Raw genomic sequence first — 14,628 nt, 5'->3', positions numbered from 1 at the left:
AAAAAAAAAAAAAAGAGGTTAGAGTGGGAGAGAGCCAAAGCATAAGAGACTGTTAAAAACTGAGACCAAACTGAGGGTTGATGGGGGGTGGGAGGGAGGGTAGGGTGGGTGATGGGTATTGAGGAGGGCACCTTTTGGGATGAGCACTGGGTGTTGTATGGAAACCACTTTGACAATAAATTTCATAAATTGAAAAAAAAAAAAATCTCTTTGTCAGGTGAGCACCAATAGCTAACATTTATCGAGCGCCTCCTATGTGCCCGGCACTCAAAGTGATTTACGGCATCTAACTTAAAGGGGTGGCTCAGAGCGGTTAAGCAAGTTGTTCAAGGTGACTCCGTCAAGTTCACCAGCTCTTTCCTCAGTGTTAGCCACCACCCTTCAGAGCGGCTGCTTCCACATTAGGTGAGATGTCCCTGATTTTTATGCAGTAGCCTTACTGATATAACTGTAAAGGTCAAATGACCCCTGGAAACCGAGAAATTAGTTGACAATCATCTTGTAGTTTTTCATTTCCTTATAAGAGAATTCACTTCACTTTTGTCGACGGATCAAAATACCAAAGTTTAATGATTTCAAAAATCAATACTGTCACTTATTGAAGATCCATCAGTGGAATCCATTCTCCCAGCTCTCCTGCTTGACCTTCTGCTGATTCAGGAAAAATCCTTCTTTCCAAAAAGGATGCATTTCACTCAAAGTGGACACCAAATGCTGGGTTTAGAGGAAATGCAGCCTCAAGGGCACCTTTTAAGAAATAAAAATTGAGAAATCATCCTTCTAACATTTCCTCCTTCCCTCTCCTTTATACAGTCCATAGAAACAATGCTCCTTTTTTTCCCTCCTGCTGAGCACTTCAACCCTAGCACAAAATTCATAAGAGTGATAAAACTGGAATTGCTATCTTATCTGCATCCACCCCACCCATAGCCCCACCCCCTCACCCCCTGGGAGGATAAACCCTCTAAACACAGACTGCCAAGTACAAGCCAAAGATTGGGACAACGAGTATCCTTTGCTCAAAATATACATCTTTAAAATAAAAAAAGTTCTAGTCTATAGTTCTTATTCCTGAATTAACTCTGCCCCACCCCAAACCAGCGTGTTTCTTGTGCTAAGATTCTTGAAGTTGGAGGAACTTTTGTCTAGTTCTCTTCAGGAAATTATGTATAAAAATATGCCACCTTTAGCAGTGTTTACGCGTTAGTTTTTTAGAAGATCAGTTCCCTTAAAATCTTCTGTTTGAGGGGCGCCTGGGTGGCTCAGTCGGTTAAGCGGCCGACTTCGGCTCAGGTCATGATCTTGCGGTCCGTGAGTTCGAGCCCCGCGTCGGGCTCTGTGCTGACAGCTCAGAGCCTGGAGCCTGTTTCAGATTCTGTGTCTCCCTCTCTCTGACCCTCCCCTGTTCATGCTCTGTCTCTCCCTGTCTCAAAAATAAATAAAACGTTAAAAAAAATTTTTTTTTTTTAAAAATCTTCTGTTTGAGTCACATATGCAAATTTGGAAACTGGAAAGAGTCTAGATAAAGACATAATAATTATATGTGTAGTGCTGCAGAATAAATTTCCAGAAAAGGGGTTGTAGTGAGCGGGAACTTTAGTAATGTTTAACTAGAGCATGAGGAATTTTAATTTCTAGAATTGCTTGCGATTGTGGCCAAAACTCAAAACAACTTTAATTGTAGCAAAATAATTTTCCTCAACTCCAAAGAGTAAAAGAAAGGAGCTGTTTTGTGTAAGGTGGAAAATAATCACAAAACCAAAATAAGGTTATCCTGCTGCGTTCAGATAATACAGTGATTCAAGAGAAACCGGCCTCATTCTCTCAAGTGCACAGACCAAAGGTGAACACATTTAGCACATGTTTTGGTGCCATTTATCACCGTAACCGTAGGATGATTAATGTCCTCATTCTCCAGATGGGATGATAAGAGACCATAGTTTATCCTAACTAATGCGATACTCCTTAATCTCAGGTCTTCTTTAAATTTCTCTGTGGTCACAGAAATCCCTGCTCTGTTCCTTAATCTCTCAACAGATAACAAACATGTTGCCTGTTTCTGTAATCCAAAAGCCATGTCCCATCAACATCTTACTCTCCAGTACTAGATGCTGTAAATTCGTAAAGTTCACTTCATTATCCCATTTGATCTCCATGTGTTTATGTATGCACATAGCAGCCATGAAAACAGGCTAACGCTGTGGTGAAAAGCACCTGGGTGCAATCCCAGCTTTAGAACTTCTTAACATCCCTGAGCCTCCCATCTCTTTGTAAAATGAGGATCATAATTGTGCCAACACGTAAGTGGTATTATTTTTGGCCTAGAAGCTGGGAATCAAATCATCGCGTGCACATGAAGAAATTGTGACTGTTAGCTTGTATGACTTCTGTAATCAGAAAACAATTCTTAAAAGCACGTGTCAAAAATAATGAAGTGTACCGCTTTATAATCGCCACTGGTGAGAATGGCTACATAATCAAGAAGATGGGCAATAACAGGTGTTTGCAAGGATACAGACAAATGAGAACCTTCATATACTGCTGGTGGGAATGTGAAATGACGCATCCAGTTTGGAAAACAGTCTGGCACTTCCTCTTTTAAGGAACATAGAATTAACTGTATTACCCAGAAATTCCATTCCTAGGCATATACCCAAGAAAAATGAAAACCTAAGTCCACGCAAAAACTTGAACATGAATGCTCATAGCAGCATTATTCATAATAGCTGAGAAGTAGAAACAACCCAAATGTCCATTGACTGATGAATGGGCAAATAAAATGGGAGACATCCATTTAGCAGACTAAAGGAATGAAGAACTGATACATGCTACAGATGGATGAACCTTGAAAATATCGAGGGAAGTGAAGGAAGCCAGACAGAAAAGGCCACATATTATACAATTCCATTTATGTGAAAGGTCCAGAATAAACAAAAGTGGATTAGTGATTGCCTCGGGTTGAGGAAAATAGTGGATTGGGAGTTCATGACCAAAGGGTACAGAATGTCCTGAAATCAATTGCCGCGATGGCTGTACAGGTCTGTGAATATACTAAAAATGATTGAATTGTACACAACAAGTAGGAGAATGGTAAGGTATGTGAATTATATCTCAACACAACGGTTAAAGGGTAATAAAGTAACAGATTTCTAAGTCATTTCAGTAAGCTTGGACGTTTAAAAGTTTTTAGAGTACAGGTAGTGGACATGTGTTAAGTACCCCCATCAGAGATGTGTACAGCAATCCATGGGCTTTGACTTGCCAGTAGCTTTTGATAATCTTTCTAGCCCACAGAAGCAGTTTAAAAGTGAGAAGCTTCAACTTTGGTCTTTGTTTAAGAAATAGTTTTGTTTATCTCCGGATTGTAAAACGGATATATACACACTGAGGAAAAACTCAGAAAAGAAGGAGGTGAAAGCATAAATTAAAGAAAACAGGTAACCTTGTGACTCTGAGAGCAATATTCCTTCCTGAGTCCTTTCCAGGTTGGAAAATGTAATCTAGAACTTAGGTTTTAGAGGTCCCAGTTCTCATACCATGTACTTACATGAACGACGTTTTGACAGAACCTTCTCGAAAATGATCACTTGAACCTGAAAACCCTATCCTCTGAAGGCGAATTTCCAGTCTACGTTACACGGTGCCCAAATGCAGTGACCGTCTGTATTAATTTAAAAACACACCCCGCTAACTTTGCACAGCCATTAGAGAGCTCCCCCACCCCACCCCACCATTCATACAGTGTTTTTCTTTGTATATTATTAACATTTGTACCAGGTTGTGATCTTACTCCGTATTTACTTGCTTCTGATTTCTCTAAGCCCTAGATGCAGACCTCTGGAAATAATGGGCTCTTAGGGAAATACTGCTGAGATCTCCAGGCCTAGGAGACACTGGGAATTACGCCGTCCCCACAGCAGGCTCTTGGCATGGGGCTGACCTAATACATCAGGGGAATATAGTAGCCCATTCTTTGTCAGGAGGGAAGAATGGGTTAATTATTTGCCTTAAGTCCACCAAACTAAGGTTAGCCCTTCGTGGAACAAATAACTTCCCCTAGCTTTGAATCGTCCTTCCAGTAAAGACCTAAAATAATTGTAAATATTGTTCAGATAAGGCATCAGCCCTCTTACACTTCTATTTGTTCACAGTAGAACAGAACAAATAAGTATTTGTAATACTTATTTGTAATTTACCTTATGAAATTACTATCCTGAGTTGGTCTTTTAGTATGAGGAAATTAACTGATCGTAAGATGTGCTGCTTTCCATAGGGAATCCATTTCCACGAAGAAACATAACTAGAAACAATCTTATCCTAACTCTGTCAGCACTTTCTATGTCCCCCTCACTCAAGGCTTATCTAATATTTTTATTGCTGGTTATTCTTTTACAGGAAAGTGCTTTATTTTCTCAAATGGTTATAAATTTTTTTCTTAAAGTTATATCCCATAAATGTCTTTTTATCTCTCATAGCACTTTATTTAAGGTCAAGCCCTAAATATTTCTTGATGAATTATCTGCCAGTGGGCCTGGGGTGGGGGGGGGGGCGTTCCTGCACTGTGGGCATTTGTGATCCAATCATGCAGTCCTTCCTATCTTTCTGGAGGCACGGTCAGGATCACCCTGTCCACAGGAAAGCAAAAGCAGCTTGTTTAGAGCGAAACCAAAACACGAGGCAGGCTGCTGAAAGGTGGTGAGGTGGCTGTTCATTTGTAGCAGTCTTCCAGGCCTTCTACAGATTTGAAACATTTCAAAATCAAAAGTTTAAGAACAAAAAGCTCCGCACCTAGTGGATGTACGTGAATTTTCCGATATCGTGAAACTTCCCTGTGGGCTACACCTGCACACAGTTGTGAGAAATCCAGTCGTTAAGGGGTAGTAAGCTGACAGATCTTCTGGCCTGTTTTCTCCACAAGGAGTAATTATGACACGCCCCTCCTGTTGGGCTGTTTGTGTCGCTTCAAAGGCCATTTAGGCCGAGGCATGAGTTCGGTCCTTCGTTGGCATCACGTGCCCCTGGGATGGTTTCTGTTCATGGCTGTTCTACATGTATTGGGATGAGTCAGTTCATATTTGCCCATTTTTTACTGAGTTCGTCATCTTATTGAATGCAAGAGCTCTAGGTACAAATGTTTGGTTCGTTAGATGATATGCGTATGTTGTTTTTTTAAAAAAAACTTTTTTTTAACGTTTATTTATTTTTGAGAGGCAGAGAGAGACAGAGCACAAATGGGGGAGGGGCAGAGAGAGAGAGAGAGAGAGAGCACAAGTGGGGGAGGGGCAGAGAGAGAGGGAGACACAGAATCCAAAGCAGGCTCCAGGCTCTGAGCTGTCAGCACAGAACCCGACACGGGGCTCGAACTCATGAACCGTGAGATCGCGACCTGAGCCGAAGTGGGACACTTAACCGACTGAACCACCCAGGTGCCCTGATATGTGTGTGTTCTAAATACAAATCTTTTGTTACAAAATTTTAAAAAGTTACACACTTATGTGTATCTCCAGAACTTAGCCCCAATGTCATATCCTCTCTATATTCAGCTTCTCCAATGGTTTATTTCAAAGGATGATAAATTTCAGCAAATAACTACATGTTTCTAAGGACCCAAGACTTCTGTCTGTAACCCTGCTCACTTTCTGCATAAAAGTTCCTGCCACAGAATTTCAGATATGTACTTCCCAAACCTTGATCAATAAACTAACTGGATATTTCACAAAGGATGTTCCACAAATTCAGAGTTTGTAGTTTAGAAGAGGGAGATTCAGGTATTAACCAAGTAATCACACAAATGTAAACTTTCAATAGTGACAAGTGCAGTGTAACTCAGTAGTAGAGAGATTTGATCCAATAAAGGAGGGAAGTGAAAGAAGCTTCTGGAGGAAGATAAGGGGAGTTGGCCAGGAAGAAGGTACAGCAGGAGCAAAATAATGCGGGTCTAAAAGAAGAGCTGTGAATATGGAACCCAGAAAGGAAGATGGTTCAAGAGAAGCTTGAAGATATGAGTAGGAATTTAGTCCTCTCTCATCTTAGGAACAATGGGAAGCTACCCAAACATCTTTAAAATCAGGGAGCTGGCATGATCCAGCCTGTGCTTGGCATGGACTACTCTGGTGGCATTTGTGGAGAACACGTGGGAGAGTACCCTCCAAGTGTGGGCAGACCAGTCAGGAAGGCTTTACAGTGGACTGAGCAAGAGACCTGGGAAGTTTGGTCCAGGCTTCAGTGGCAGTTCAGTAGAGAGAAGTGAACTAGTTCAAGAAATATTTCTGTTCAAGATACAGTCATCGGGAATTGGCGATGGATTGGAAATCAAATGTGGGGGAAAGACAGGTGTCAAGGATGACACACAGATCGAATGAATCCTACCAATGTGTAAATCAGCACATGAAAGGCTCTGAGAAGTTCTGCAACAGTTCTGCAGAGTTCTGCAACTAAGCCAGCATGTCCCACATTCATCTGAGCTCAGAATCCCCCTGTTCAGTTACTAAACTTCCTAGGAATGTAGTTCAGACAATTGAGTTAGCCTACGTGGGCTTTTACTTTGAACAATTCCAAATATTCTTCACGTTTTTTTTTTTTTTTTTTTTGAAACCCCTGTATTAGACTTCTAGGGCTGCCAGAATAAAACATCACAGACTGAGTGATTTAAGTGACAGATTTTTTTCTCAGGGTTCTGGAGGCTGGAAGTCAGAGATCAGGTTGTGGGCAGCTTTGCTCCTCCTGATGCCTCTGCGGCAGCCTGTTGCTGCCTCTGCACAGGCTCATCCCTCAGTCGGCTTGCCTGTGTCCCAGTCTCTTCTAATAAGGACACCAGTCTGATTGGATTAAGGCCCACCCTAAACATCTCATTTTACCTTAATCACCTCCCTAAAGGTCTGTTTTCCCAATACAGTTGCATTCTGCGGCACTGAGGGTTATAGATGTAACATACAAATTGCCCACATACGAATTGGCCCACAACAACCCCAGAGGCTTAAAGTTCTCTTCTAGAGCTCGAACCACCATTGAGCATCCACCCCTACACCACATCCAAGGTCTGGTGTTCCTGTGTCATGAAGAGTCATCCTGAAATGTTTCCGTCATCAGCTCTCTCCCAGTACACGCAGTGGCAAGATTTTTGTTACTCAGACTTATTAGTAACCCTATAAAAAAAAAAAAAAAAAAAAAACCAAAATAAGCAAAAATGCAACATTCAGCATTCCTCTGATCAACCCCATACCCAGATACCAAAGACAGAGATGTTAGCGGAGAAGAGAGTTTCTGGATTTTTCTTCTAACCCGGTGAGACCAGCATTTCACCTTGAAGGCACAGAGCACACCAGGGCGGGTGAGCAGTGTCCTGCTCAGCTGGACTGTGCCTGCAGCCCGTGGTCAGGCATCTGTGAGGGCAGGTCTTTTGGGGGGGGGGGGGGGGTGCGGGGGGGGAGGAGTATGCAAGCAGTTTGGGAGATGCTCCCTCTCTGCTCAGATGGTGAGTCATTCAACGTTCTTGTTTCTTCTCCTGGGAGAATGGCCGAGAAGTTGGTGCCAAAAGATGGTTCTGTTTTTAAGAAACAAAAAAACAGGGGCACCTGGGCAGCTCAGTTGATTAAATGTCCAGCTGCAACTCAGGTCACGACATCACGGTTTGTGAGTTCAAGCCCCATGTCGGGCTCTGTGCTGACAGCTAGGAGCCTGGAGCCTGCTTGGGATTTTGTGCCTCCCTCTCTCTGCCCCTCCCCCACCCATGCGCTCACGCTCACTCTCTTTCTCAAAAATAAATATTAAAAAAATTTTTGTTTTTAAACAGAACACTGTGCATGTAAAAGTAAGACAAAAAAAGTCACTAGTATAGATGGTCAAAACTGTACAGATGTATTGAATCAGCAACTCATAAAAGCCACCTGAGAAGTGAATATTTTATTATTTCGTATACTATCTTATATTTTATATTCTCCACCAAAGTCACCTTCAGTTTTCCTGTGTATCTAGCTTCATCCACGCTTTTAAATGTCATCACATCATCTTTATTGGAATTAAGTCCCAAATGAATTGTAAACCAATGAAAACTCCCTGCTTATTTGCTGATTATATACAATTTGTGTTAGGGAATGAGCCAAAATTTCTTTTCCTCCTCAGTCCTCTTAAGTCTCAAAGTCTATCCGCTGCTTTTTGGAACCTGGATATCACTAATTGAGTTGTTTTCTGAAATGCTTCTGTATTAGTCCAACAAGACGGGCAGAAAATGCTTGGTTTACACTTCAGTCAAGAATAGATTGTTTGGTTGGGGCGCCTGGGTGGCTCAGTCCGTTGAGCGTCCAACTCCGGCTCAGGTCATGATCTCGCAGTCTGTGAGTTTGAGCCCCGCGTAGGGCTCTGTGCTGACAGCTCTGAGCCTGGAGCCTGCTTCGGATTCTGTGTCTCCCTCTCTCTCTGCCCCTCCCCCGCTCATGCTCTGTATCTCTCTCTCTCTCTCTCTCTCTCTCTCTCTCTGTCAAAAATACATAAACATTAAAAAAATTAAAAAAAAAAATAGATTGTTTGGCCTGGCTTTACAAAGAACCGTGCCTCTCTCCGTAATGACAGCACTGGAGGGTCCACGAAAATGAAATGAATGGAACAGATCTACCTGAAGTGGTTCGGCATGGGGTCGCTCTCTCTAGTCCAATTCTGATGTGTTCCCCCTACACGTGGCCAGTGTTCATGGGCACCGTTTCATGGATCAGGTTTGAATATGGCCTCTAACCATGTCTCAGAATAAAGGAGATCAGAGATTGGCCTGTCTTGGTTCAAGGCTGGTTTATTGTTTTGTTCCTAATACATACCAGTTTCATAGATTCTTTTTAGTGCTATCACAACTGCTCCAGGGCTCCTAAGGTCTCGTTAGTTCAAATCCAGCTTCTGCCACGTTAGTGCCTTGGCCTTTCGTCAGTCTTAGTTGAAGTTAACAGCCCTGCCCTCTCCTCACATGGGTGGCTCTGCAGGTATCAGGAGTCACGAGGACTAGGCAGCCTGGTAATTACATTGTTTATTTACCAGTTTCACACAAAACCAAAACAATCCCAGGCCCGCCACCAAGCAGCCTTTAGGGAAGTAGATTCCAAAAAGCTTCACTGAAACCCCTTATTTAGTGACACTCAGAGACGTTGAATCACTCTACTGAGCGAGAAACACTTAGACCAAACAACCAGAAACACGACCTTTGTCAAAGGTTTATTGAGAAAGGAAAGGCACAGAAGAGCTGGGGGCGTCCAATCCAGGCGGCTTTTGTCACACCGCTTTGCCAGGTGATGATATCCTATGACATCGGGAATGAGCTTAAGAAAAAAAACGAAAAGGAAGAAGGTTTGTTTCTCTGTCGAAATTGGATTAAAGCTACTGTTCCTTTTTATGACTTACACTGTGCATCTTCTCCCACTTGAGCTCACTATACCCAAACATACACACACACACCGTGCCATGGCTTCGTAACATATTTAAATAATACATTCTCCTAAAAATACCTGCCGTCACAGATGTTATCCTCCTCTCAGACATCTGCTCGTTCTAGTCCAAGGCTGTCTGCAGCTTCTGAGGATGTGACTCAGCCCAGAGCTTTTTGTTAAGCAGTCAAGGGTGCCCTTAGCATCTCTACATGAAGAGAACAAGTGTAAAGTGATTAGTGCAGCACCTGGGACAGCCCTCGTGAGCCCTGGTGGCCATGTAGTAGAGATCGAAGCTGCTTGTCACTGGATGGACCCGATGTCTGTGACATTCTAGGATCCATTTGTTGAAGTAGGGCAAGAACCAAATGAAATGCTTTGCTTGTTTCAAAGTACTTTCCTTGGGGCGCCTGGGTGGCTTGGTCGGTTAAGCGTCCGACTTCGGCTCAGGTCACGATCTCGTGGTCCGTGAGTTCGAGCCCCGTGTCAGGCTCTGTGCCGACAGCTCAGAGCCTGGAGCCTGTTTCAGATTCTGTGTCTCCCTCTCTCTCTGCCCCTCCCCCGTTCACGCTCTGTCTCTCTCTGTCTCAAAAATAAATAAACGTTAAAAAAAGAGAAAAAAAAAACTACTTTCCTTGCCCAAAGATGAATGAAATACTTCAGAAGGCAAAAAGAGGTTTACCTACACACCTTTACGTCCTTCAGAATGAGAATTTTTCAAGCTGCAGAAAAGCTGGAAGAATCGCGCACGAACCACACTCACCGCCTAGAATCTGCACTTAGCTTTTCTGTTTGAACCACCTCATTATCCATCAATCCATTTTTTTAACTGCACACTTTAAACTCTATTTCAGAGTATTGTAGACATCAGTTCATTTCAAACATTGTAGCATGTATTTCATTACCATGAGTTCAATTTTTACTTACAGTTCTCTTTTTCTTTTCCCGCTTCCCAACCTGTCCCTCTAGTATCATTTACATACGGTGAAATACACAAGTCTGAGTGCACAATTTGGTGAGTTTGGGCAGCTGCATGCAACCGTGTGCCCCAACTCCCCATCAGGAGAGAGAACATTATCATCACCCCAGGAAAATCTCCTTCTCCCCTTAATCCTCTTCCTCACCCCCATCAAGTCAGACACTATTCTGATTTTTTTTAATCACTCTATTTTGTTCAAAACTCCAAATAAACGAATCATACAATCCATAGGTCCACCTTTGTGTAAGGCTTTTATTCAGCATGTTTTTGAGTTTCATTCATGCTGCTGCATATTCTTTTTTATTGCTCAGTAATATTTCATTTATAGTATTCCAGCGTATTCTACTGTTGGTGGACATTGGAATCCTTTCCAGTTTGGGGCTATTATGAATAAAGCTGCTATCAATACTCTTGGACAAGTCTTCATGTGGAGATATATATATATGTGTGTGTGTGTGTGTGTGTGTGTGTATTTTTTTTTCATTTCTCTTGGGTAAATATCTAGGGGTCAAATTGCCGAATCAAGGGTGCTTCCTATCCTTCGTATCCATGCCTACTGGGCTCAGATTTTCTCAGAATAGCAGCCCCTTCATGCATTCAAATCCAGAATATTCTCTTCTACATACAGTAGCAGAACAAAGGGCAATAACAGTTATTTTTAGGCTCTGAACGTTCTCATTATCCTTTTGTCTGGACATGGTGTATATCCCAACCGTTGTGTTGACATGTTGATGTAGGGGGCACTGATGGGAGAAACAGTTCTTTGGACATTGTGTAGGTAGCTCTCATTTTTAAGTAGCCTCTGCTGCACAAATACTGTTAATGCTACACTCTCTGTCTTTGAATCCTGTTCATCAGGTATGTCAAGCAGAAAAGAGCAGGTAGAGAACCTCCTTCTCTCATCTGTGGGCTTAGCTGCCGAATTCACCTGGTCTGTCAGCATCGCTCCACTTACACATTTCTTTCGTCAGGTGCCTCTCCCATCCTCTGTTGCCTCCGTTTTAAACCCTCTGTCTGATCAGATCTCCAACCCAGTCACCTTCCACCTCTCACTCCTAGCACTACTTCACGCTAGCGGTTCTTGGCCAGGGTCACTTTTGCCCCCCAAGTGACAATGCTTTTGACTGTCACGCAGTCAGGATAGAAGCTACTAGCATACAGCAGGACAAGGTTGCTGACCATCCTACGATGAGAAGACTGTTCCCCATATGGAGGAATTATCCATCCTAAAATGCCAACAGTGCTGAAGTTTGGAGACCCTGCTTCTAAAATAGAAGACGTTAGAACGGGCTTCTTAGCATGTTTTTTGCTATGGGCTGTTTTTTTAGTCTGTTGAACCCTATGAACCCCTTCTCAGAATAATTTTTTTTAGAGTTTATTTATTTATTTAGACAGAGAGAGAGAGAGAGAGAGAGAGAGAATCCCAAGCAGGCTCCGTGCTGTCAGCACAGAGCCACCGACACAGGGCTTGACTCTGCAACCCTGGAATCACACCTTGAGCCAAGATCAAGAGTCAGACGCTCAACCTACTGAGCCACCCAGGTATCCCCACAATAATATTTTTAAATACACAAAATAAAATACACAGGATTACAACAGAAATGTAATTTTCAATTTAAAAAAATTATGATATAGCAACACCTGCTCCTTTATAAATGCGTTAAAAAGGAAGGTCTAACAGCAAGCCTAATAACTACCATAGTTACAAGGATAAACAATATTTTGAAATCTACAACAACTTTTTAAAAATTTTTTTATGTCTTTATTTTTGAGAGAGAGGGGGTCAGAGCATGAGCCGGGGAGAGGCAGAGAGAAGAGAGGGAGACACATAATCTGAAACAGGCTCCAGGCTCTGAGCTGTCAGCACAGAGCCCCAGGCGGGGCTCGAACTCATGACCTGCGAGATCGTGACATGAGCCGAAGTCGGACGCTCAACCAACTGAGCCACCCAGGCGCCCCTTTAAAAAATGTTTTTAATGTTTTTATTTATTACAACTCTTTTTTTTTTTGAATCCAAAATCTGTTTATTGGGATAGTTCCCCACTCATGTTGACTCAGGGTGCGTTTAGTGCTGCTTCCGTCTGAAGGAGCATCCTTCTGTGAGCCTTGCTTTTCCTCCTGTCGGCTGGCACAGGACAGTGGAGCAGCCCACACACAGCACCACCGTCTGCGCGTGGCTGAACACGGTGGTGATTTTGTAGCACCCCGGGCACTTCACGTCCATGAAGTAGGAGTTGGGGCTCTGCACCAGGCACTTCTTCTTGTGCTTCCTCTTCTCCTCCTCTGGGGACGGGTGCAGGAGGTCCTTCACGAGGGGCATGTTCTCGTGGGCAGGTCGTCACCGCCGAAAGGTATTTATTACGACTCTTAATGTAATGTGAAAACATCTGTGATTTCTATTGGAGACAAAGTCACAGGAACTGCTGATGATGCTGTAGTTTGATGGCCTGCATTAGAATAAAAGAAAATGCCTAATTTTAGTGGTTCGTGAAGAGGAGATGGGATTTTTTTCTCATTTAAGTTCGCAGATGCCCTGAATCCTATCCAAGAACCCCTTGCGGCTCTGCACACCCCAGCTTACAAACTCCTACCTTCAAGGAGATTACCAAAAAAACCCGAATTTATCTATATCTACAGCCAGCTTCTCTGCCTTCCCTCTTCGAGCAAGAATACATGTCCCTCGCTGTCAGAGTGCACTTGCAGAAAACAGAAATTACATTACCTGTTTCAAGCAAAATGAAATCTAATACCAGGAACCGGATGCTCAAAATATCCCTAGAAGGACTGGACTGGCAAGCTTCGTAACACTAAGAAGACCACCACAGAACTAACCCTCCCAGGAAACTTCTTCCTTTTACACAATCAAAACAGAGGGGGATTGGAAATGGACAATGGGACTCTTGGTCCCAGGAGCACTGCCTTAGCTGGTATTAGCCAGTAAGCTGTCACAGGTGGTGGCCACAGGGTCATGCCATGCCTAACGGATCCACCTAGGAACAACAACAACAACAACAAAACAGTGCCCAGTTCTGCGCAACAGTTCTGCCTTTTGCTATCAGCCAAGCACCTGGACACTGGAACAGTGTCAGAGAAAAACATCCGCGTGTCCACTAAGGACTTGCCAACAGGAAAAGCAGAAGTAGCGTTGGCACAATCTCGGCCTCACTTCCTTCCACTTTCTCATCTTGCGGAGGATTGTCTGGGTCTAAGTCTGTATGGGAACCCTACTGCGAGAGAGTCTGGGAAATCTTCCCTTTTTTCTGTCTAGACTCTGCAGAACTGGAAGACACAGATGAAGACACTGAGCCCCTGAAGGTCCACCTTATTCCTCACCCTTCTCCTATCTAAGGCTCGTTAATTCTTTGCTCTTCCCTCCTGCCTGCTAATAGACCTTAATTAATTATGCTCTTTCCTTCATCTTCAGCTCCTTTCTTTCCACTGTCTCTTACAACATATCCAAATAACTTGAAAGCTTTCCTGACTTAAGCAATCCTCCCCTTAATCCTACTTCCTTCTTCCTAGTTCTTTCATTCACAGCCAGTTTGCTTCTAAGGATTGTTACGCTTGCGTTCCACTTCCTCACCTCCTCCTACTGGTTAACCTGTAACAATCTAGCTTCCAGAGTCACTATTCCAGGAAAACCCCTATTCCAAGTTACCAATTACTTCCTTGGTGCTAAATCTAAGAGACATCTACAGGCATACCTTGCTTTACTGCACTTCTCTTTATTACACTTTGCAGATACTGTGGGGTTTTTGTTTTGTTTTGTTTGTTTGTTTTGTTTCTACAGATTAAGGGGCTGTGGCAACCCTATGTCGAGCAAGCCTATTGGCATCATTTTTCCAACAGCATTTTCTCACTTCGTGTCTCTGTGTCGTATTTTGGTAATTCTCACATTATTTCAGACTTTTTTATTATTACTGTATTTGTTATGGTGATCTGTGATCAGTGATTGTGACTTGCTGAAAGGTCAGGTAATGGTTAGCACTTTTTAGCAATAAAGTATTCTTAAGATATGCATATGGGTTTTTTAGACATAATGCTATTGCATGCACACTTAGTAGGCTATAATAGGGGTAAATATAACTTTTATATGCACTGAGAAACTAAAAACTTCATTTGACTCACTTTATTGCAATATTCACTTTATTGAGGTGTTCTGGAACCAAACCTGCAATGTCTTGGAGATATTCCTGTACAGTCCTTTTCTTACTTGACCCTTGAATGTCATTTAAAACTGCTGGC

At 42.8% G+C, this 14,628-nt stretch overlaps 2 protein-coding genes across 6 annotated transcripts in view; one reads left to right on the top strand and one right to left on the bottom strand.

Moving 5' to 3' along the window:
• Nucleotides 1-14,628, top strand: part of C3H4orf19 (chromosome 3 C4orf19 homolog) — an 87,242-nt gene that overhangs the window by 18,611 nt on the left and 54,003 nt on the right. The window lies entirely within an intron of this gene.
• LOC131507705 (small ribosomal subunit protein eS27-like) lies at nt 12,382-12,745 on the bottom strand. Its single transcript, XM_058722882.1, has one exon. It carries the CDS (start codon nt 12,701-12,703, stop codon nt 12,449-12,451), a length of 255 nt encoding a protein of 84 aa, XP_058578865.1. The 5' UTR covers nt 12,704-12,745; the 3' UTR covers nt 12,382-12,448.

This window comes from Neofelis nebulosa, chromosome 3, assembly GCF_028018385.1.
Source record: "Neofelis nebulosa isolate mNeoNeb1 chromosome 3, mNeoNeb1.pri, whole genome shotgun sequence".
Taxonomy (NCBI): Eukaryota; Metazoa; Chordata; class Mammalia; order Carnivora; family Felidae; genus Neofelis; species Neofelis nebulosa.
This window is presented reverse-complemented; position numbering and strand designations above follow the sequence as displayed.